This window comes from Gymnoscopelus braueri, assembly GCF_963280865.1.
Source record: "Gymnoscopelus braueri genome assembly, chromosome: 12".
NCBI classification, from domain to species: Eukaryota; Metazoa; Chordata; class Actinopteri; order Myctophiformes; family Myctophidae; genus Gymnoscopelus; species Gymnoscopelus braueri.
The window spans coordinates 13,840,294-13,865,980 of NC_137614.1; the positions used below are offsets into that span (position 1 = coordinate 13,840,294).

The following is a 25,687-nucleotide window of genomic DNA, read 5'->3' on the forward strand; positions in this document are numbered from 1 at the left end:
ATTCCTGAAATAGGGACACCAGGTTGAAAGTGATTAAGCCGACTGTCAGTGTTAGAACACAACATGCTCATGCTAAAAAAAGAAAGATGTCAATCCGTACTATCTCTCTCCCCCAGGCTCTAATAGAGGGCGGTCTGGATACTCTGGCCAGAGACCCAGGCTTTGTGTCGACGACCAAGAGGGAGATGTCTGAGGCCTTGCACCTCCCTGTGGCCGAGATGGAGGGTATGGCTCAGGGCATCATCAATGGCCGCACCACCAGGAAGAAACGCCAAATCCCTGTCGTGCCCTCTGTCCCGCCCCCTGCCCCGTCCCCTACCCCGTCCTCTACTCCGTCCTCTGCTTCCGTTGTGAACGAGCGAGAGCGAAGCCGGACGGACCCCGCTGGGAAGAGGAAGAGACGTCCTATCCCTGTTCCTCCCACTGCCCCTGTTAGATCCGTGCGGAAGCAGCACACCGAGGCAGACACCCAAGTTTAGAACCCGTCACTTGAATTTACATTGTTCTTTTACCGTTGACCAGGTTGTGTAGGTGGTTGCCTCCTCACCTCACCTCGCCCTGCGTTACCAAAGTTGTTGCCGTTGCAACAAAGTACACCCGCTAACGTGGCCTCAAGGCCCAACAGGCAGGTTGGACTCATGTTTAACATGTCGCTGACTGTGATTGAAACATAATGGAAAGCTAGCCAAGGAGAAACAACGTATCTGGTGATCCATTTCTCTTTACAGCTATCAGATTCATTGCAACAAATAAAAACAACAACTTATCTCAGCACACAGGTTGATGAACCTCTTTTTTTTATTGCTTGCTGAGGTAATCCATTCCATAGAGTGGTTAAACAACCATGCGGTCTATAGAGTGTCTTACTGAAGGTGGGATAGGTGGGATGATGTGCTTGGGCACTAAAGTGACTTGTAGAGAATAGCGGGAGCCAGCACTCACTATTGTGGTGCTGCACCAGGTCTCCATTTTGGGTATCTTTTGACTGAGTTTCTCTGCATCCAGGCCCATGTAACTGAACTTTTTCAGTTCCCTCTTTTAGAAAGTTAACCTGGTTATAATATCACAGTGTACAGAAAAGACATCGTTTATTTTCATGTTCTGGCAGTGTCATCTGATCCATTCATTTGAAGGCAAAGACTTGCTTACCTTTGTGTTGTCTAATTGAGATTTATTTGACAGTTTCCTCCTGTTCACCACTGCTTTTGTAAGCAGTTGGTGTCAGCACGTTTTTATAGGAAACAACCTTTTTTTAAATATGGGACAGAGTAACTTTTTAGTTAACTTCTTTTCCCTCACTGTGACTTATTTTGTATATGATGTATTTAGGCTTTTGTTTAATTTATATGCCAGATTGATTGAAGTCCAGTTGTCACAATAAGCATGAAATCATTCTACTGCTGTAGTTTTTATATCTGTGTGCTTTATTCAACAATAAATTACAGTAAAATGTAAGGTTAGATTAGATTGAATACAGTTTCAACTATGCAAAGAATGCATACATCTTCAGCATACCTGGAGTATGGTGGAATACGTCTGAAAGCCCTCTTTTCATTGGAGCGTAGTAACTGTTTTTATTCAGTACTGCTTGAACATAAATTGATGCAATAATGCACTTTTGTGTCTTTGTTAAGGGCTTTTTATGTGACTCTTAACAGGTCTTAAAAAAAATATTTTTTCTTACTTTGTGATCATCGTCTTTGCCTGTGCTTCGTCTCGCCTACAGTATGTTAAATCTGTTTTGAATTCTTTATTTTCGGGGCAGGAGAAGTAGTTTGTGGGTGCACTTTATAGCTTGTCCTGCCATCACACATCTCCTTCACCCCTTGACATTGTCCTGTTCTGTTTTATGTCTAAATGGTGTTCTCACCATTGGCAAAAGAAATAAACACCCAAAACACCCCGCTGTGTAAGTTGGCTTATTTTCTGCAAGCAAATAACAGAAGGACGTGTGGACATCTGATGATAACATAGGCCATCATTTGGTGTGGGGAAAGCCTTGGCACAACAGGTGAGTGTGCTTCAGCTGGTGATGAATAATTATAGTCTGAGTCGTCATAAAAGTCCAGAAGGAGACTTGGTGAAAGATATGAGAATCATTTCTGAAGCTATTCTGATGCTAACCTCTGTAGATATTATTACTGTGTGAAATCTGAGAGCCTTAAGAACATAAATAACCCTGCATGTCATAAGTTACATGCACTCCCGAATATGGAATGTAAACTGGTGCGCCGAAATGCGCACACACATTTTCTATGACAGCAAAGCGCGCCACAGTACCAAATAAAATGGCAGGACTTCAAAAGAAAAACTCTTGGCAGTATGATTTCTATGCATAGTAAAACAAGAATTGACAAGCCTAGTTCAACATTGGTCTAGGTCCTAGACCATTTTTTGGGAGGCCAGTGCCCCTATCCAATATCCAGGTCCCTTACCACCCCCACACCCAATTAAAATGTAAGCATTGTGTATTGTGTTGCTTATATAATTTAGAAAACATCTAATCGATTTCCAAATATCAGATTTTACATTCAACTGGTCTGATTATTATGTAATTATATATATATATATATATATATATATATATATATATATATATATATATATATATATATATATATATATATATATATATATATATATATATATATATATTGATATTAAATCAACGTCGATTTTTGGTTAAGGTTGAAGTTTGATGGTGGATCAACCTTAAATGTTGAAAAGATGTCATTAAATCATGTCTGCTTTGGTACTTGGTACTTTTCTTTGAAAAAAAACAAGACTTGCACAACATAATTTGGCAAGACACACCATCTCCGGTTTACTTCCCGTATCATAGTCTCGCGTCTCGCGTAGCTAATCTGCGCAAAGTGGGCCTGCTTCCGGACTCCTAAAAAGGCGTCCGCCCACTTCACGCAGATAGTTACGCGAGACGCGAGACTATGCAGATACGGGAAGTAAACCGGAGATGGTGTGTCTTGCTGATTTTTGTTGCGCGAGTCTTGTTTTGAAAAGTACCAAGTACCAAAGTAGAAATGATTTAATGACAATGCTTGATAAAAGTGTCAAGTCAAACTCCCAAAATCCACCAGAATACTGGAAATTACATCTACTCTTGTTAAAAATATCCTGGGGGGGACCCCCAGCGTGGTCAAGAGCCCCCCCCCCCCTGGAAAAAAATCTCCTGTTATCGGACGGTCTGAGGTTGGCAGGTATGCACTGTATTCCAGTGGGGCAAGGCAGCCTACTGTAAGTCTTAAACAAAATTTATAAAATATAACCCTAATCCTCAACAGTGGGATAAAATCAATATGGTAACGTCTTATGCAAATGAGCCATGCGGTCGAATGTAAAATTGCTAGTGCAGTCTGGACCTGTCATGACCGTCATGGATGAACTCTGGTGTTTGCACTTTCTCCATTTTTGACCCGTTCATTCATCTACATAAACGTTCGGATTTCAAATATAAAGTTTTTGACCCTGGCGACTGGAGGAAGTTGAAATTGTGACTTCTGCTTCTGTGGTAGCTGTTCTATGCATAGCTCAATCGGTAGAGCTCTTGACTTCAGACCACAAGATTATGGGATCGAATCCCAGCACAGTAGCATCGGCATTTGAGCTATCTGGCTCTCACGGGTCTACTATATTTTTTCGCCTTTATCGTAAAGGTTGCTGGACAATATTGTCCCCAAGACGCCACATCTTCCTTTGCTAAAGAACTAAGCTTTCTTTGGCGCAGGTGATTGTTGGCCCAACTATTGAGCCGTGGGGCGAAGGTTCGATTCCGGCTCGGGGTACTACATTTCTCGGCCGTTACAATATATAGAGAATGAAATGCATAATTTATTCAATAGTATAAAATACATTGTAAAAAATAAAAAGAGACATGACGCTTTATTAGCAAGACAGTCTTTCATTATATTATTCCTCATTTTGCTGGTTTCCCCTGAAACTCCTTTACTGTTACAGAGTAGAACTGCCTTAGAATCTCTGCTGATGATGTCACAGGTAGTTAATAGCAATCATATCGTAGATTTATTTAATTTAGAGGGGGAGGGGGGGGGATTGTACCATTTCGTAATTCATTGTCAGTAATCCATCCTATCAGCGTTTTGCGACGGCGTCGTATCGACGTTGTAAAAGACGTGTCTTTTCAACAGATATCTCTTTACCCCTGGGCACACACAATACAACGCCCATACGCCGTGCATACGCCGTCCATACGACGTCCGAGTCAGACCTCAGTCAGCAGCTGTTTTGCAAAAATACGTTGAAACGACGTCGACACACGTCTGACTCGGACGTCGTATGGACGGCGTATCCACTGCGTTTGGGCGTTGTTGTATTGTGTGCCAGTGGGTAGAGACGTCTTTGTGCAACTTGAATTATGGATTTTTTATTGCATTTTAAGTTTTAGATGGCTTTTCCCAACCCTGTAGCCTAAGTGAACGGTGAACACCAGTGATATTGTAAGTTTATTAAGTGGAATTCATAATTCATAATTGTCAATTATTGTTTCCCCCCTTCCTATAAATGTAAGGCAAGTTTTAGATTCATCACGCACAAACCTTACATTTCCCCACCAACATAGAAAGAATGCTATCAGTAATTTATCTACATAATGTATACACACAATAAAAATATGCTATGAATAATTATGTTGTCAGTGCCGTTTATAAAGCCCTGCATTGACTTTTTTCAGCCAGCAGGTGTCGCGGCAACAACATGAGACCAAAATACTTCACGTGACTTTTTGCCTTTTGTAGTCAAATGCATCATTTTCTGATGATGTGGACATAGCTGAATGGTTAGAGAGCCTGCCTGGCAAGCCATAAATCCCAAATTCGGTTCCAATTCTCAGCAATGCGTCAAAGTGTCCCTGAACAAGACACTTAAAAGAATTGTTCACCCAATAAAAATTTATTTTCTATCAATTACACACTCCATGCATGAAGCCTTGAATTCATGGAGATTTTTTAGTTTTTGACAAATTCCTGAGCACAGACTCAGACATATTGGTTGGATGCATGGCGCATATAATAGGCTATCGCATTGTAGATTAGTTGGCAATAATTCCAATATTCACTATAGGCCTACACTCCTCATGTTTTTAAAAATCTCTTTATATTTTTTTTCAGACAATAAAAAGGAACATTGTGTCAAGCAGTGAAAACAAAGAGGTCTGATTTTTAGGTCTGACAAAAAAACAACAATTAAACAAAGCACAACAGAACAAAACAGTAAGACAGTTAGGCCTACAATAATCAAACTTACATGTTAAATGCAAGACATAAAAAACAACGCCACTGTTCCATGAGCTGCTGCAGTGCTGCTGTTCAGCCACAGAGAAGAACGCTGCTCTGGTTTTGGGCTCCATGATTGGTCAAGTTCAAGGATTCTGCTATCGACTTTCATGGTCTTTTTTAGGAATACTGAAGCCTGGCTTTACCATCCTGGCTCGACACAGCCTGGCTTGACAAGGTCTAGCTCGACAAAGTCGTTCCTTTTCAGCCTGGCTTGGCGTTCATGGAACGGAATAAACCAGGCTGTACGGACCAAACTTTGTCAAACCTGGATTTGACTTAAATCCAGGCTTATTTAATTCTCCTTTCGTGTAATAGGCCCGTGGTCTACTCCAACTATTTAAGGGCTTTCCTCTGAATATTGTCAAGTAGACCAAGATGTGTAGGTGGAGCACTCATCCAGGTGAGTGAGGCATACTCCATGACACTGCAGACCTGTAGCTTGTTGACAGTTGCTCGGCTGACACTGCAGACCTGTAGCTTGTTGACAGTTGCTCGGCTCTCGATGGTGAGACCCTTGAACCCCCTTGAACCCCTTAAACTGCTGTAGAGTCCAATATGTGTGCAATGTGTGACTATTGTCATGGCAGATCCCTGTTTGTGCCATGTTTGGTGCAGATTAGAGCAACACTGTGCCTGTGGCCCCCGGGGGACCCTGACGTGTCCCCTGGGGAACACACATGGCCCCTGGTGTGACTATTGTCAAGGCAGACCCCTGAACAGTGTTTGTGCCAAATCCGGTGCAGATTGGAGCAACGGTGCGCCTCACAAGTCCGGTATGTTACGTTTGCGACATCCACCGTCCACCCATTGGGCATTTTAATAAAGGACTAGATTTTCAGCCCGCTACGCAGCCTTCAAGTCCTATATTGCACTGATCAGAGCAATGGTCACTGAGTTTTGACCATTTGAAGTATTAAACACTGATGTAACACTGCTGTAGCACCCCATATGTGTGCAATTTAGTTTTTTTGGTGTTACTATTTTCTTGTGCCTGTGGTCCCCAGGTGCCCCTAACCTGGCCCCTGGGGGGCCCACATGGTGCCTGATGTGACTATTCTCATGGCAGACTCCTGAACAGTGGTTGTGCCAAGTTTGGTGCGTATTGGGGCAACGGTGCGCATGTGGCACCCAGTGGCCCCTAGTAAGGCATAATCCACTAGCTGCTAGCACTTACGCTTTTTGCGCTCCAAGGCTCAATGAAAACCTTCAATTGAGCTTGGAGCGCAAAAGGCGTAAGTGCACTTACACCTTTATGTTTTGAGGCTTTATTTCAAAAAGTAAAAATTATAATAAACATTATTTTACCATCTGATAGCTCATGGAGACCTTTAAAATTATATAAAAAAGTAATTTTCACCAAAAAAATCACTTACGCAGCGCCCTTTGCACTCCAAGCCCTCGATATAGGACAGGGCTGAAGTGGTTAATGTATGCCACGCACAGAAAGGTAATCAGCTATTCCAATAGCTGAGAAAAGACAACAAAATTCAAAGAGGTAAAATAATTCAAATTTATTACTGAAATCAATACAATTGAATAGACATGTAACACAGACCATTCCGACCCATGTATTGAGAAGAAAGTTTTTATTTGCCTTGGACCCAATCTGATTACTTCTCACGTGACAGTAAGATCATAATTCATATAGCTTTGTTACCTTAATTAAATTTGTTTCTGGAATTTTCTATTATTCAGAGAACGCTCCACCATTTTATAATGGTGTTTTGTCTAATGCCTTTTCCAGAAGGCTACGCTTAAAGTTGACTTGGGGTTTGACGTGATCAAGAATGGGAATGTGTCCACCTTACTGCTAAGAAATTCTTCCTGATATAGCTTTAAAAAATAAAGTAAAAAGTAGCGCAAGTGAAAAATGTAAATACATCCTTTACAACACACAACAGAGGACAGCCGGAAGGCTTTAAAAGTTACAGCTAAAAAGGACATTAGACATAAGTACAAAAGTTTTCAAAAAGAATGTTTTTCCTTTCATGGCCAAATTTTGAAATTAACTGAATGAATCCATAGATGAAAATGTACATGTGGCAGTCTATAAAGAACTTTATGCAGTCACCCCCTTCTGAAAAAAAAAAAAAAATCACACAAAATTCACTAATCTAACATACCCAGAAATACTTAAAACATTGAAAACCATGATGGCAAATAACATCTAGGAGGAGCTAAAAGATACATAAAACTGTGACTACAGAATAAGCAATTTGACAGTCCACTTGACAGTGTTGTGGGGGTGGGGGTGGTGGTGGCTGTCCTATTCATTGGGGTTTGGGTTAGCATCAGGATACTGGGAGAGGTCGAAGGTGAGAACTTTGCTGATGACACAGTCTCCTTGCTGTGGATAGAGGAGAAGGAAACTTAACAACTTTAAACAAACAGGACTGTATGGAAATCAGCATTGTTCATGCAAAGGTCAGTTTGTTGTGGGTCTGTTAGGTCCCACATGACATAAGTATAGGTCCCACAAGTACTGGTTATTTTTAATGATGCTGGGCCAGACTTCAAAACGAATTGAATCTTAGCTCCAGACCCTACTCCTCAAATTACTTAGGGTCATTTATAAACCAATTATTTCAAATATTGTCGCTGTCGGGTGGAAACCATGCACGTCCAAAACTTGGACATACACATTACTTCTCAGGAACTAATCCAATGTACTTATTTAGTCACAAGCTCTCCTTATTACTTTTTATTGGCAAATGTTTGATAAAATGCACAGGCAGACTTCACCACTTCAGTTAAGGATTTTTTCAAAAACAGAAGATCTACACGTAGGTCAGCTATTTTCAGTAATTTTGCGTGACACTTGTACAATAAAATAGGGCATTCATTTAAAGAAAAGGAAAAACAAGTTGGAATAAGGAAATACAAGGTTTCTGCCCGACAGCAATGAAATATGACATATTTTTACATCTTATATTGGACAAGTGACAAGCAAGACACACCTCTGGGTAGACTCCAATGAGTGAATCTGCCTTGGTGTAGAACTCCTCCTTGAGAGAGATGACAATGGCCTGGAAGTTCGTTACAGACTGGTCCTTGATGTAATTGGCAACCTAGAAAGAATAGAGTGAAATATTCAGTCACATTTCCAAGTGTGATTGCAGGAGAATTTAGAAACGGTCAAGTCTTCACAGAATGAGAATTTCTACTCATACACTAACCTTGCCAATGTTGGTGTTGTCCAGAGCTGCATCAATCTCGTCCAGAACAAAGAAGGGAGCTGGTTTGTAACTAAACACAAGGTGAACAAATGACAGCAAAACTTAACACAGTGATAATTTTATGTATCTTACAATTCGAATAGACTTATATATCATAATAAATAATAATAAATAGGGCTGGTCGATATATGACTTCAAATGAATATCACGAATATTTCAAACTTTGCCTTAATTACGATGAATGAACAATAATAATAAATGCATAATATTTCATATTTCCTTCCTCTACCTGTGGATAGCAAACAGCAGGGCCAGAGCGGCTACGGTCTTCTCTCCTCCAGACAGGTTGTCCATGGGTCTGAAACGTTTCCCTGGAGCCACACAGTTGTAGTTGATGCCATCCAGGTAAGGCTCCTCAGGGTTCTCCGGGCCCAGGAAAGCCTATGGGAGGAGGACAGACACATTCTAAAAAGTTACACTACAAGCAACTAGTGGAAATAATTGGGGAATTAACATTTGATCTAGGAATCATCAGGATACATTTAAGAGTGGAGTCCCCCTTTTCTTGGTCAATTTAAGACATTTTCTTTTATCAATGAATTTGCTTTGGTTGTTCATATTTTATTGCAACCTTGAGCTATGCCATGCATAGTTACATTGTGTAACTGAATATCTGTGGTACCACTTTATTGGGGTACCTACCTGAGCACTGCTATTGCGTGAGAGGGCCTTGTAGATCTCATCAATGTTGGTGGCCACAGACTCGAAACAGGCGTTGAAACGGTCGAACCTCTCCTTCTTGATCTGCTCAAAGGCCTGTTTGGCTTTCTTGGCTCTCTTACGGGCGGCCTCGAACTCTGAGACACAGAGAGGAACAGCCTTCATGAGTAAACAAAGCACTAACTTCTGTTGGGCACTGTATATATAAAAAGGACCAGGTCTCTCTTCAGAATGAGACCTCAGGTCTCGGTGAGATACCCATTTTTAAAAAAAAGAGAGAAAGAAAAGATCCATGTTTTGTTTATATATAAACAGTGTGTGTGTGTGTGTGTGTATATATATATATATATAAAATGCATTGTAGACATTGTATGCACCAGCTCTGACAGTGTGAAACCGGTTCCGGAAATGGTTCCAAATGTGATGGAACTGATTCTGGTTCCTCAATATTGGTTCCTTCGATTCCGGATCCTAACCCTACCCCTGACTCCTCTACCCTAGTACTCCCATCCTCTCACCATCGCTGGTCTCTTGGAACTTGTCCCTGACGCTCTCCAGTTTCTCCATGGCTTTCATGTTGGGTGCACTGATCCTCTGCAGGATGCTCTGTTGCTCATTCAGACGCTGCTGCAGCGTGTTCATCTCTGCTTTGATCTCGTCCTCTGCCAGTGCATCCTGTACAGAGAGAGAGACAGTTCACAAACATCCAATCACAACGGGAAGCATCTCTAGAAATGAGACGCCTACAAAACCAGTGTTTTCGTATGGTACATCTGGCTTGCAATCCTCTCTTGCAGCACACTTTATATTTATTCCTGGCAGTTTTTGCATAAGTTCAAATACATACAACTTTTGGTCTCTGTGTCACATTTTGTCATTTAGTCATTCAAATCAAGCAAAAGGTTCTAGTACTCCTTCACCACTTCGTTCCTGTTTTGATCACGATAATAATATGGCCAATGTTTATGAAAAGCTCATCCTAGCGATCTGCAATACACCTGACAGTACGAAGCACTGATCCCCAGGTGCTCTCCGTTTTACCCAATGATATTCAGCGTACTAAGGCTGTCAATGCTCTCATAATCAACATTTGAATCAATCTGATTAACCATGGAAAACTGCACTAGCCCATATGAATGGGTGATGCTTCTGTCCGTACTTTCAGCAAATACAGTACTCCAAGTAGTTACAGAACTACGCCACCCAGTCGCCAGTCAAATTACATTAAATTCAAAATAATAAGAAATGACATTCAAGCATACAGGTTTTTGTTTTTTAAAATTTGAAAGATTCGATCCGACATGGATTTAGTCCGGCAGCCCCTGAGGTGGGGTATCACCTTCAGCCAAAAAAGGCCCTTTGGTGCATATGCCCCCACGGATGCGTCGACCGGGTATGGACTAGTTTGTGATTATTCTGACATTGGTGAACAATGACACAAATGTTAAAGTGGAGCAGGTGTTGTGTGGCCTTGCTACCTTGAGGTCCTCAGACAGGTTGCTGTAGTCGATCTCTATGAGGGCCTCTTTAGCCAGGACGGTGCTGGATGTCCTCTCATGCTTGTCATGCTTGCTATGACTACTGCTGGACTCATTCTCCTGGCCCTGGAAGAACACAAGAAAGTAATATTAAATTGTTGCTGTCGGGCGGAAACCTCATATGTCCAAAACAGTTGCTTTTCAGAAAATGGAAAACAACGCTGTGATGTGTCGTGAGCTTGTAGATTTCTATTTTCACTACTTTAGCTTGACACTCTTGTATGACAAAGTAGGGCATTAAGTGACGAAAAAAACATAAATCGACAGAGACGATAAATAACGACTCATCATGTAGGGATGTGTGTGTTTGCGCGTGCATATATACATGTTGTCAACTCTATATATCCATGGGTAATATAAAGATAAAAGTCTGTTTCAATGTGTGCCTGAATGTGTACCTCTCCCTGGCCGATGTCATCCATGGTTCCAGCACGGAGAGGTAACTTGATGTCCTGCATCTTACAGGCCTGCAGTAAGTTGTGACGGTCACTGCGTTTCTGCTCCAGTTTGGTCTCAATGGCCGTAACCTCCTTCTGGAGTTGGGTCAGTTCTCTGGAACACACACAAATAAATGATCAAATGAGATTGAATGTCAAGAAATGAAGACAAAGGGGGCACGGTGGCGCAGTCGGTAGCGCTGTCGCCTCACAGGGCGTGTCTTCTCCTCCGCGTCATCAGCGCCCATACCCTAGGTGGGGTTGGCGAAAGGGCCTACTCTGTGTGGAGTTTGCATGTTCTCCCCGTGTCTCCAAGGGTAGTTAATACCCTCACAAAAACATGTAGTAATCCTGGTCGCTATACTGCCTCCCCCATGACAGCCGGGGTGCCTGATGGAGGGGAAGGGAACTGGTTGGAATAACGTGTTCCTTCCACGCGCTACGTCCTACCGGGGAAACTCCCCCCTGCCAGGTGACAAGAAGGTCAGTTGGCTCTCATGCATTGAAGGAAGCATGAGCTCGACCCTGGCCTCCCTAGGTTGTGGGGTGTAGCACTGGTGTAGCGCCCAGGATCACTTAGGAAAATTGGCACCAGGTGAAAAAAAATCGCGGGATAACATTTTAGAGTAAAAAACAAGAAATTAAGACAAACTGAACTAAGTTCTAACATAGATTTAAATATTTTAAACAATACAAATGTACTAACTGTGCATGGCTTTAGTTGAATAAGTCTATTTTACTGACCCTTAACTCAAACGGACATGCTGAAATAGCTGAATATGTTTACCCAACTGTCAAAACATAAATTTTATAATTGGGTACGAAGACAAGCATTTACATTTTGGTTATAATTTACAAATATATGTTTTAATACTTTCTGTCTCATTGACATGAACCGATCATTCACTTCTCCACCAGTGAGTATTATGTGTTCAGGTTTACTGACTTGTTGGCTCCGCCCAGTTTCTTGCGGATCTCTTCCATTTCATGATTCTTGTCGTTGACCTCCGACTTCTTGGTCAGATGTGTGTTCTTTAGGTCCTGAAGCTGGGCCATGGTTTCATCAATGATCTTCATGTGTCTGTGCTCCTCCTACAGGAAGAAAGGAAGGGGATGGCAAGACAGAGATGAAAGGAGTGAGCCAGACAAAATGAAACGTGCCTTGGCGACGTCCAAACCAAGTAGCACTGAACCATATTCACAGCAGAGTCCTGCAACGGGCCGGGAACCCGCGGATACCCGACGGGTACCCGCGTTTGACAGGTGAAAACGGGTGAATTTTTTACTTTGATAAGATCACGGGACGGGCGGTACTGAACTAATCGCGGGCGGGTATCATTTTATTGTGAAAATCAGAGAGCACTGTTTCCGCCCAAACAACGTCACTTGTGTAACTTAACACAGCACAACTGCATGGAGCACGCTGGTCAGTTATCTTAACGCACAAAAACACATTGAACATCCTGTTAAACCTTCAAATTAAAACCATCTGACGACGTAAACAACGACACATGTGTGCTGCGTACAGTAGATGCGTGTTCGCACGCGTGGCTTAAGCTCGCTCCTCCGTCTTCACTTGATTTCTGTACGAACCTGACCATTGAATGTAGCGCTGTTGTTGAAGGCTGCTATCTTTTTCAACACACTTTTCAATAGGATTTACATTTTACTCTGCATGTAATCACGGGTAAACGGGCGGACAACGGGTTGTTTATTTGACAGGCGGGGCGGGTCTGGTTCGTATTTTGAAATAATCACGGGTGACGGGTCGGTCTACAGATCTGAGTATTGACGGGCGGGGCGGGCGCGGGTTCTCAAAATTGGACCCGTGCAGGATTCACAGGGCGGCCATTTACTTACTTCATACTCGAGGATGAAGTAAGAGCAAAATGTTCTACACTCACGGTTGATTAAAAGTCTCCACGCTCTACACTATGTCTGTGTTTGTCAAGAGTAACTTGAATGTCAAGAACATAACTGACATTGTGACATCATCATGAGCATAAAGCCGAGATGGTAACGAGCAGGCCTGTCACAATTATTACATAATCGGATAATCGCAATTATCTTTTGCATAATTGTCATTATCATTTCCATGTTGAAAACTGTTCATACATTTTCTAACATTTTAAACATTTTAAAAACGCGTTTTGAGCTTGCAGATCCTCTATTTATGTTTTTTTAAGTATAAAGTTATTAAATATGTAAAAATTACCTTCTTGAGTCTCTCAATCTCGGCCTCATCCTTCTTGACGGTCTGCTCCCACATCATGACTTTCTCCTGGTCCTCCTTCAACTGGTTCTTCTCATAGTCCACCTGGATGCCCAGACGGGTCTTCTGGGTCTCAAACTCCAGACTGGCAGAAATGGGAAATATTATTGTTCAAAATGGGAAATATGCTTTTCTGTGCAATGCACAACAAGATGATACACATGCTCACAACTGGACACAAAATTTGGTCTTTGTGATTTAGCTGGTGCTTCACTTAGCCTGCAACCCGGTGGGGGTGTCTCAGAGAAGAAATAAGACAGAACAGCAACAGAGTGGATGGACTCACCGCTTCTTGGCGATCTCATTCTGCCTCTTCACCTTCTCCTCTTCAAACTCTCTGATGTTCTTCACGCCAATCTCCACGCAAAACTCCAAAAACACCTCATCTTCAACCTGGAGAACAAAGGCACAGATTCACAAGTGTTAAGTGCTATTCCGTAGATTCTGCACAGAACTATATTTAATCATATTTAAGGGTTTATGTCACAGCTGAGTGTTTAGATTCTCTAAATTCGAGATTCGCAAACTAGAGACCAGAGATGTCCAGGGGTCATTGAGCCTGGAGGACGCCATCGTGAGACCAGGAACGAGTGTGGGAACTGGACTGCTATATTCATCCTTGCTATATAACTGCATTTTGAAATGCCAAGTTAAATGAATGACCTGGCGTGTTAGAAGTAGGAGCAATACAACCTAGGTGTTTGGCTAAGTTAGCAATAACAGGTTGGCTTGGGTTGTGGCATATAAGTGAACAGTCAAATCAGAATGCTTAAAAGCCTAGACAAGAGCTTAATTATAATAATATTAAGAGCTAAGGTTCTGAATTGACCGTCACACAAGACATAAGTAAGATGTCTAGTGGTTCCACTCACCACATTCATTTTGTCCCTGAGGTCATTGACCTCCTTCTCACGTGACTGGACGATCCTCTTGATGTCGTTGATGCGAGGGCCAAAGTTGGCGAGCTCACTCTCCAGCTTTGACTTCTCCTGCATGATGCAAACAAAAAGTTTTTTTTAAAGTTCCATATCAAGCGAATCAGCAAAGAGTTACCAATATTGTGCTGCAAGTTGGCCGCACCTGCATGTTGAGGGACAGGTGGCGGGTCTTGGTCTGCTCCAGATCACTCTGGGAGTATTTCAGTCTCATCTGCAGGCCATGGGCCTGAGACTGCACCTGACGCAACTCAGCCTCTTTTCTCTTGGCCTTCATTTGCTCCTAGAGTGAGAAAGGCAACAATTGGGAATTGTAAGAATTCTATAACTTAAAGGCCGATCTACACCAGAGAATTTTCGCACACACGCGCATATACACACTCACGCACTTTTAGATCTAGTCCTATTTTAAAGCCTGCGTATGCGGGACTCGTGTATCCGCGCGCCTGGTGTAGCCGGTATCATTGACAACCGTGCTGTACGCGCCAAGCATACGCTCGCTTTGAAAAGTCTGGTGTAGATCGGCCGTAAGTCAATGACATATAAACCCTATATAAACCCTAGCTTCCACAAACATGTCCATAGCTAGAGTGAAAGGTTACCTTGAGTTCTTCAGTGAGTTTCTCCTTCTTATCCTTGAGCTTGTCCACTGCCTTCTCGTCCCAGCGCCTGGCCTTGGCTTTCAGGTCGCTGGCTCCTCCAGAGATCACACCAGACTTCTGGAACAGGGTACCGTCCAGGGCTACAGTCTGGTCACAGGGAAGGAAAGAATGTAAGAGGAAAGCAAGGAGCATCTTCCAGCAAGTTTCATATAAGACAGTCATGATATTTAAGACATTTTAATACCAGTTAGAATTAAATGTAGGGATGTAACTCATGATTTGATAACACGATAACTTTTTATGAAATATCTGACACCATTAGGGTTTTATGGGAGATACTTCTGAACATCAATTTTGACCATTTCTAATACTCTTTAAACGTATAAAAAAATGACAACTTTAAGCTATGTTGATTTCACAGCTCTGGTCAGATATCGTATATAAACATAAATCTTTAGACTCGCTTTTGTCTCTGTTGGTACTTATACTTTGTTGAGCGCTGGTGTCTTGCACCAGAAATAAGGCCAATAAGGCTTTGGCGCTGGAATGCGTTATGCGCTTGTAGATCGGCCTTTGACCAGGGAGTGTGTGTGTTTACCTTGTGTCTGTATGGCCCTCCAAAGGCGATCCTACGAGCATCGTCTACGCTGTCACAGACCAGTGCGTTGCCACAGGCGTACTGCAGGGCCTTCTTGATATGGGGAGGCTCATAGCGGATGACATCGATCACAAGCTTGGCTCCGCGCAGTTCTCTCAGTTTCTCGTCTGTAGGCTTTACCTGGAATAACAAAAAAGAAATGTTTTTAAATAATTAAAAAATAGGTAAATATTGTCAAATGCCATTTGTGGGATTAAAATTACATGCAGTCCATTGTGAACAGCAAACCAAGTCCAGAACGTACCTCCAGATAGTCAAGAGGCAGGAAGGTCTCGGGCTCTCCTCTCTGTTCCTTGATGTACTGGATACAGTCTCTGCCTGTCTTCTCAGAGTCAACAATGATGGCGTCCATGTTCTTCCCCAGCACCTTGGTCACGGCGATCTGGTACTTCTTCTGAGTGGGCTGGCACAGGTCAATCAGACGGCCGTACTGCAGAGAGGAAGAGGTGGTTAGAGAAGGGGGGGCAGAGTGAATTGACCGTGTTTCATTTAAATCAAGCTAAACTGTATTAGCCAAAGAGGCAAGCAAGAAACTGAAATATTACAATATTATATACCAGTGGTTAGGGCCTTTTCTTGGAATAGGCAAACAAGGCAGCCGCCTAGAGCTGGAGGGGATGTCAGAGAGGAGACATAATTGATGCCTCATCTCTTTTCAAATGCCTCTCTAACTGGTGGCAGATGAGCCCATTCGATTAATAAATAAACCAATGCTAAACTGAGAGAGAGATGCAGTGGAGGATGCATTTGTGCAGGTACAGTAGGTGAAGACACCTGAAAAATTGACCAGTGACATGTCAGTCTTTAAAAATGTGAGACATGAAAAGTTAACACCTTTACCGCCGGGCCCGTAGTTCTACGGGCCGTTAAATCCAACGGTTAAGCGCCGAGCCCGTAGTCCTACGGGCTGCGGTCTTTTCGCGCATGCGCGGTCCGGGTGCACTTTCGGAATTTTTTTGATCCACTTCCGTTTCCGGTTTGATGACAGGAAATAGAATTATTTGGGATCCGGTTTCGACGATCACGCCCGCTCCCATTCTACAGACGAAACTGAAACTCAATTCTCTTCCTGTAGTTTTTTCTCCTCGCATTTCACTGTTTAACGTAATCCGCTCTAACTACAGTCATGGAAGTCCGTTTGACATGCGGTCTTCACTGGGAGATACAGGGAGATCTCGCGGATGTAAACAGACCGTTCACGGCTCAATCTTAAGGATTTTAACAAGATCTATGGCGACATGAAAAAAACAAAAAAACAACAAAAACACCTTGGCACTGGTGAGTACATTATGAGATTAACCTCTGGCGGTGGATGTGTTAAAGGTCTACCTCTGTCATTGGTACCCTGGTACTGCTGGCTTTCCATACAACCAGGACATTAATTGCATTCACCTGGTTGGTGTCCCTGTATTTCTAGCCATCTAATCATGGACTGGTTAGACCTGGAAGTATGGAAAACCCAAACTACCAAGCATCACTGAGGACTGGAGTTGGGAACCAAAGTTAGCTGCCTTACCACAGAGCCAGGGTAAAGCCTCTTGATGCTTTCCATGATCTCTGCCTTGCGCTGCTGGCGGCTGTTCTCCTGCCTGTCAATCCTGGCATCGCCCAGTTGCTCCATCACCTACAGACAAGACATACCCATAAAAAAAACTGTACTTTTTTTGTCCATCACATTGCAGAAAATGCAATGGAACAAATGCAATGGAAAACATAATATCCGACTGATAACTCTGCTATGTAGGGTTCAGTATGTGTGATTAGGGCGAGTTCAGTACCTGGTTGAGCTCCGTGTTGATCTCGTCAATCCTCCTCTTAGCCTGCTCCACCTCCTCTGTCAACTCTTCCTCCATGCGCTTCTGCTCGTCCAGAGATTGTCTGAGGAGCAAAATGAACAGGAGAATGGGAGTGAGGAATCAGATGCTAATAATGTATGTGATCCAGACATCTAGTAATGTATTTGACCGCAGAATCGATTCCCCAATATAGCCCCAGTGGAAAAAGCAGCGAAATGTTTCAGTGTGTTAAAGGATATTGTGAAGATTGCCATAGCGTGAAGTTACAGGAGTAACAATAGTGAATACATGGAGTGATACTATTCTGACAACACATTCGTCTACAAATCTACTTTAACACAGTGCAATGTGTCTTTTTAGGCACTATAAAATATTGTTTCATTATTTTATTTATTATGGATTATGATGATGGGACAAAGTGTGATAAAACAACAGTATCCTTTAAATGTCACACACCTGCTGGTGGTGATGTAATCTTCAAGCTTTTCCATACGTTTCTGGTTTTCTTCAATTTCACGGATCTTCTGTTTGATCTTGGCCTAGAGGGGGAAAACACACAAAAGAACATCTGTCTATTCCAGGGGTTTTCTGAGACTGAGACAGTGCGCCTCCCTTCAGAAGATCAGATTAGTGCTCCTTGTTTAATTTCTTTCTTGCAAAATTTTGCCAAACTTATAGATATTATCAAAGGTCTTAATAGGGCTGGATTTATTGACACAGTTGTAAGCTTCTTCCATCTGGCAGAGTCAGGTTAATGTTCACATGCTGTATGAGGAATTGGACTTGGCGAACACAAGACATTTTACAATACCCAAAATCTCAGATATCTTGTCTTATATCACAATATTGATATTATATATCAATATACTGCCCAGCCCTATGCCGCAACCGTTGTTTATCAAACCGGCAGGCCTGACTACAGCAACCTCCTGTTCATCATCCTGACTCTGGTACCTCACAGTCTTAAAGGGACTACACCATGAATTTTAACTTTTTTTGTGTGTTTTTGGTCTTCCCTACCTCTCTTCTATCCCCAAAAATACCCCAGTTTGAACACTCAGGCTTTCACAGCAAATCTGGGGTTTTCTGTAAATTGGTCTCAAAACAGGCCAAACTGATTTGGTCCCTGACGTGACGTCAAGTCAGGGTACAATCCCTCCCGTTTTTCAGTTACAACTAAAAATATATATATATATATATTCCCTTTTTTTATTTTTATTCTTACTTTTTCCACACAGTGCCAAACAGGACAATGTGGTATTGCAGGTGAAAGTGCTTTATAAGCCAGAGAGAAGTTAGTTGGAATGAGTATATCTGAGGCTTGATTTAGGCTCAAACCTTTTGAAAAACGTTTGAGGGACATAAACAATATGATATTAAATATATTTTTTTTTAATTCATGGTGTAGTCCCTTTAAAATCATAGCCATACATATTCAAACCATTGTAACAACCATCATTATTATCATTAGGACGGTGAACAGATTAATATTTTTTATCCCAGACCCAGACACCGGATTCAAAACATTTCCAGCAATTGTTCAGTAATCCACCAGCCAAATGATTGATTCAGCACACAATTTCTACATAATGGCTGTATACTGTCACTGTGGGCAGAAACTTACAACACCAAACTTCAGCAGCATTTGGAATTAATTTCCAACTGTTATCATCATGATGATGTATACCTCTGTCTCCACTTTCTTCCTCTCCTCCAGGTCTAGACGGTCCTGATCGGCTTTCTGGTCACGGTTAAACTTCTCCAGCTCCTGGGCCAGGGTTGCTGCACGTTTACTGGCCTCCTCCTTCAGGCGATGGTACTGCTTCACCTGTAGGACAGATACAGAGGGTGGGGGGAAACAGGGGGTGAGATACTAGTCGACTACTGTAGTTTAGATTAACAATCTATTTTGATGGTGCCATTTACACCATTTCAAGGGAGCATTCACACCAAACAATCTAGCCAACCTGAGATTTGTACCACCTACAAAAGTGAAAGGTTTCTTAATGAAGCAGACATGCTGAGAGATAGAAACATCTGTTGACACCAGCCAACTATATTTGTTACCAAATTTGAGACATGTACTTTTATAGCAGTAATAATAGTTTTAGCAAGCAAGGAACCTTTTTTTTTTAATTATACTCTGGGCCACTTTGAAAGTGCATGTTTTCAACAGTTTTCGAGTGGATACAAAGAAAGAATAATAATTGGTCAAGCACAGACACAACACATTTATCCATAAGAGCCCAAACATCAGACCTGGTTCTCCTCTAGTGTGAGGTCCTGGCCCTGACTCTGGGCCTCCTCCTCCATGCGCTCCTCAAACTCCTGCTTGGTCAGCTCCACCGCCTTCATCTCCTTGTCCAGCTCATCCATGTCCGCCTTGCGCTTCTTGTACAGCTTCTGGGCGTTCTGCTGGGACTTTTTCGCTGCCTCCAGCTTCTTGATCTTGTGTGAGGTGTTTTCTTTGGCCTTGATGTACTGGGGCCGCTTCTGGTTCAGCTCTGAATCTTTCTCTCTGGAAGGGAAGAAGAGGAGTGGATGAGAGAAGGCTTTACCCCATTAAAACCGGGAAAGCATCTGTGTCATTTTATATTTTTGCGCTGGCTTTTAAAAAATAGCAGATATACAAGCTCACAGCGCGTCACTTTGTGCAGCACTGCAAGCTTGTTCATCAGCTATTTTTGGAAAGAATTTCGAAAAATCGTTAAAGTGAAACTTTTCTCTTTTGTGGGTCCTTGGCACGAACATTTTTGAGAACTACTGATTTAAAAGGTATTTTATAGAATCGGCTTCAGGTCTTAATGGGTTAAAATAATTATTGTATTACTGCTTTGCTCGCCATCTTGGTTTCTTTTCCTTTTTTTGTAAAAGGTTTTACAGGCCCCTTCTTTTTTTAACTGATCTGCATGTTTGTCTTTTTAGTCATTATATTTTCTCACCATGCTGATCACTAATCTCGTAAAGGAGCATGTAGGACATGTAAGGTGATTTGTTATGCAGCTGCGTTCCTGCAACGCAGTAAGTAGACTTCAGCACACCAGATGCGCGAACATCTGCTCACGCTTCAGTGTATCCTGTACGCCGGGGTAATCCTGATCCCAACCTGACAGAGACAAATACATCATCATCTCTACTCACTTGATCTCTTTCTCCACCGTCTGCTGTTCCCTCATCAGCCTGCCCAGCTCCTTCTTCTTCTCCTTCAGCTCCTCCTCCACGTGGTCCATCTTTTTGCGGTCCTTGTCGATGTCCTTGTTGCGGTGAGACAGATCTTTGTTCAGCTTCTCGATCTCCGCATCGTTGTGGTAGAGCTTGAAGAGCTGCATCTGGACGTGGGCCCTCTGCACGTCGTCCTTCAGTCGCTGGTAGCGCTCAGCCTGACCGACAGAGAAGAGAAAACCAGAGAGAGAGACACATAGCATTATGTTAAGTCAAAAGGAACGGTACATTGGTTATTCGTGAGTCACCCATTAAATGAAAAAATATATATTTACTGGTTTTATTTGAAATAAAACCCAAATAAATTGTGACAGACGGGAGAGATAGAAAAGGGGGACGTTGAGTGAAATGTATTTGTTGTGATGACATAATTAAGTGAAAAAAGGTTACGTGTGGTATCGCAATACTAATCCAATGTGCAGTGAACTGAGGTAGAGGGAGTTTCAAGGAGCTCCAGAGATGCTTAAAAGAATGGATGTCACACCTCTTCTTTCTCTTGTTTGGCCTCCTTGCGCTCAGCAGCAATGTTCTTTTTGCGGTGGTAATTGAACTGGGTGTCCTCCTCAGCTTTCACCATTTCCTTCTTCCTCCGGTCGTATTCCTGGGCCAGATCCCCAGAACGGGAGATCTCCTCAAACAGAGCCGTACGCTCCTTGGGATTCTTCATGGCAATGGACTCAACAGCTCCCTAGAGTGAAAGAGGGGAAAAGTGGGGCATACTAATTCACACGAGATGCTAGATTCAGTTCTCTCAGCTATTCAATATGTTACACGTCAATTCAAGGACCTGCATAGCTCTTATTGTCGTACTTCTCTTAGGCAGTTCTCAATAAGGTATAGAGGGTCTAATAGAGCACAGAGGAGCTAAAGAAAATTCACAATCTCATGATCAACATTTTTATCAGCAATACCAAATTTCAAGTGCTTAGAGCTGCATAGCTTTAACAGTTAAGCTTGTTGTTTGCACCTGTCCCACATCTGCTACACGACTAGTTGCCTTTTCATGCCCATCCCTAATGATTTTTTTTGTGTGTTGCGTGTTTCATGTTGTGCACAATGTTTTACCTGGAAGACCAGGAAGTTTCTCGCTTTGATGAGGATGCCAAGCTTCTCCAGCTCTTCACTGTACTCAGAGAGTACCACTACCTTACTGTTGATACGGTACTCTGAGGACGAACCTGATGGAAAAACACCAGACACACATGAACCCATTAAGAACTGAGGTTGATTCTACAAATGCCTACTAAATCCTAACAGTTTTCTGAAACTTATCATTATAATATTTGCACAAATGTTCATGATTTTTTCAAAAATAGCAGATCTACAAGCTCATCCCAGTTTTAATGGGTTAAAGATGCATGAAAGATGCATGAAAATTTGCTTTTGCAGGTTACTCGTTCCTCCACCTTATCCCAGATCAGCTGCCTCTCTGAATTTTTGAAGACTGTGCTACTATGTCACCGATAACTTTGCAGAATTTATGAAAGTTATGAAATCCAAGTTATGAGATCCACCTAAGTTTAGTTTAAATAACCACAGTAGAGTTGTCTGTAGGCCTGTCACAATTATTACATCGCAAATATTTGAGATAATCGCAATTATTTTGCATAATTGTCATAATCCAAGTTTTATTTTTATGTATACGTTTATTTGACAGGGACAATACAAAAAACAATGCATGAAGTTATAAAAACATGAAACCGTTGCATTGTATATGGGATTTATAGCCGAGGGTAATTTGCGACCCCAGTCCCTGGTTAGGCCTTTCTATACAAATATCTACCTAGTAAAAAAAATAATCAATTACAAAAAGGACATGCATGAAGCTCTAATCTAGTACAAAATTAATAACATTCCCAAGTTACAGTCATGAAAGCAGTAGCCTCGGAAACCCATGCTTTTTTTTTTGTTACAAAAGAAAAAAAGCCTGGGGGAGCCATGCAGGAACATGGTCTTGAGCCTTGTTATCTCCTAACCAATCAGAGTGCAGAGGGGCGTCGCTCTAAATTTGGTGACGTCAGCGTGCTCCGTGCACAAGCCGGGGGGGGAGGGGAGGGGAGGCGGGGACATAGATTGGTGAAGCAATAGGAAGCCACGCACAAATCCGGGAGGCTGTGTTTTGGATCCGCCTTTCAAGACCATCGATTGAGCTCGTAGCCTCAGGCTATGAAAGCAGTGACGTTAACATTTTAAAACATATTTGTGTTCGCAGCTTTGGTTTGATTGAAAAATGTACTTAAAGCTACAAGCTTTAAGTAAAAGGTTACTAGAGGTTTGAGCCGCTATGCGGCCCTCAAATCTAGAGTACGGGCCGCTATGTGGCCCTTGCACCTACTTTGTAGTAAGTATTGCGTAATAATGTAGTTATATAGGGCTATCATTGCACAATAATGTCCTGCCCTGTGAAACTTCAAATCCTAAAAGCCAAACAGAAATTAAAATTGTATTCATATTCCAGTGTTCAATGACAGAAACAAAATTAAATCGTTAGTCGCAATTATTTGAAATTCATGAAATTAAAACGTAGGTAAATGTCATAATCGTGACAGCCCTAGTTGTCTGACTACATTATTCAATTGTTGAAGACCAGCATTTATGTCACACCCAGATGAGACCATTGAGCTAGCATCACCAGATCCATCACCAGGCACCTACCAATGATGACCCTGGTGAAGGTGCGTTCCTCCCCATCATCCTCCTGGTACACCATGCTGACAAAAGCTCTGTTGGCAGCCGGCTTCCCCACAGGTGCTCCATGGATCAGGTCCTTCAGAGTTTTCACACGCAGATTACTGGTCTTCTCTGCCAGCACAAAGCTGATGGCATCCATAAGGTTGGACTTGCCTAAAAAACATACAGCACACACATTATAACACTCAAATAATGACTAATGTGTGCTAAAAAAAATCTATGGCAATCAAGAGCTCCATCACTCCATCATAAGGGTTTGACATGTTGACAATGCTGAATAATACAATCTAGCATCATTTTGTTCTCTTTATTCAAGCTTTATTTCGGACTCTAATAGGTCCATATAAAAGACAATACAGGGGACACAACACAACAAAGATTAAAACAACAAAAAACATGTAAATGTTTTTACTGCAGACACATACTAAATAAACATAAATCCATAAGCATGTGACTTTAAACTGTTAAATGGCCGGAACCACTATAAAGCATTCAATAGCAAATTGTACCAAGGGGGGTGTCTAGTTCCCTCAGCCCTAATCATGGGGGAATAACATTAATTGATGACATTAATTAATCAAGAGTTGGATGCCGACTTGTGCATTAGCAGACAAGTCAAACCATACAAACATAGCCTTGGATCAAGACTATCAATGTATTTTATCGATTTTGACATTTGCATATCTATGATACAAAAGTAAGTCAAGACTCGATAAAATACATCAATGATCGTCTTGATCCAAGGCCAATACAAACACATTACACAACACGTGTCCATTCCAAACTCAGATTCCATGTCAACAACACATTCATGCAATACTTCATAAGCTGCTAACTAACGTTAGCCAAAGCCTGCTAACTTCTACGTTGGATCATTAGCCAATAGTGACCATTAACGTTGGCTAGCTGATGTGAAGCCAGCATAACATACCGGATCCATTGGGTCCAATGATGGCGGTGAACTTGTGAAACGGTCCTATAATCTGTCTTCCCTTGTACGACTTGAAGTTTTCGATCTCTATCAATTTCAGATATCCCATTTTGCACGCTCTATTCTGCTCAACAACTAGGGAAATAGGATGTTAGCTATAACTGTTAGCCACAACGCTAACATGCGATATATTTTCAGCAGGCTTATCAAAAGAAAAGCAGCTACAGTCACAGACTCACTGTTCAGCTACAGAACGGATGCATTACATTATAAACTGCCTCTAAAATGCTTACAGTCGTTATTATAATATTGTTCTATCGCTGTAAACAACAATGCGCCATTTTACAATCCTGCAGGACGACACCAGAGCGCGCGATTAGCGAGTAAACACATGGACTCTCGCGATACCGGACATTCCTCCCTTCAGTGTTGCCAGGTTTTGCGAGAGAAACAAGCAACTAGGTCTATGAAAACAAGCTTGATTTATTGATTGATTTATTGATTGATTGAATACTTTATTATCAGTTTGCAAAAAAAGCACAGGAAAGTACAGTTCAATACAAGGTCTGCTAAGAGGATTTTAACCCAAGAAAGCTTATGGCTTGTTTCCATTGGGGTCCTTTGATTGATTGATTGATTGATTGATTGATTGAATACTTAATTAACAGTTTGCCAAAAAAAAAGCACAGAAAGTACAGTTCTATACTAGGTCTGCTAAAAGGATTACAAGCTCACAACGTCGCATCGCAACGTTGTGAGCTTGTAGATCTGCTTTTTTTTTATCTTGAAGAAAATGTTTTCAGATGTAATGGGGGGTCTGCAGACAAATACATAATAATTTGGGGGTCTTTCTGACATGAACATGTTTGAGAACCACTGGTTAAACAGCATTAGGAAACAAGCCCCAATAAGCAACTACACTTTATAAACAAGCCCCAAAAAAAACGCAACCCGCGCAACTACTGATATGTACAAGCGACTTTACAGAAAAACAAGCCCAAAGTCGCTTATAATAAGCAGACATGGCAACATGGCCCCCTTCCCCTTCTTGAAAAGCTATTTGTTGCATGGGAGAAGTTTTACATTATTCACATCCTCTTCCATCATTGTTCTCATTCTGTTTTTAAACAAGGATTATTCACTTAAATGTATTATTGTGTGTTTGTGATGCTATGCCGATATTATGTAACTTGTCGTATAGCCCTAGAATGGCTGTGATATTATATTATATATATATATATATATATATATATATATATATATATATATATATATATATATATATATATATATATAATATATATATATATAATATAATATTAAATATTAAATATCTACCTTTTTAATAAGCTATCCACTAGGCAAAATGTAGACAATCTGTCAAAGATATGCTTTTATTT

At 41.7% G+C, this 25,687-nt stretch overlaps 2 protein-coding genes across 2 annotated transcripts in view; one reads left to right on the forward strand and one right to left on the reverse strand.

Annotated features, from left to right (window-relative positions):
• cacna1sb (calcium channel, voltage-dependent, L type, alpha 1S subunit, b) overlaps positions 1–1,903 on the forward strand; it is a 35,049-nt gene extending 33,146 nt beyond the window's left edge. Inside the window, exon 45 of the mRNA XM_080444589.1 lies at positions 117–1,903. Coding sequence (XP_080300715.1) covers positions 117–479 — 363 coding nt within the window. The 3' untranslated portion in view covers positions 480–1,903. The remainder of the gene's footprint in view (positions 1–116) is intronic.
• Positions 1,904–6,824: 4,921 nt separating this feature from the next.
• LOC308096152 (structural maintenance of chromosomes protein 1A) lies at positions 6,825–24,663 on the reverse strand. Its single transcript, XM_080443461.1, has 26 exons — positions 24,288–24,663; positions 23,321–23,509; positions 21,731–21,843; positions 21,150–21,353; positions 20,585–20,823; positions 19,703–19,961; positions 19,131–19,271; positions 17,900–17,982; positions 17,426–17,525; positions 17,164–17,271; positions 15,892–16,077; positions 15,588–15,767; positions 14,990–15,136; positions 14,533–14,670; positions 14,325–14,441; positions 13,739–13,845; positions 13,396–13,537; positions 12,127–12,272; positions 11,142–11,295; positions 10,684–10,809; positions 9,724–9,880; positions 9,188–9,342; positions 8,775–8,926; positions 8,486–8,555; positions 8,267–8,377; positions 6,825–7,656 (listed from the first exon to the last, which is right to left on the reverse strand). Exons 1-26 carry the CDS (start codon positions 24,394–24,396, stop codon positions 7,576–7,578), a joined length of 3,714 nt encoding a protein of 1,237 aa, XP_080299587.1. The 5' UTR covers positions 24,397–24,663; the 3' UTR covers positions 6,825–7,575.
• Between the last annotated feature and the right edge of the window lie 1,024 nt (positions 24,664–25,687).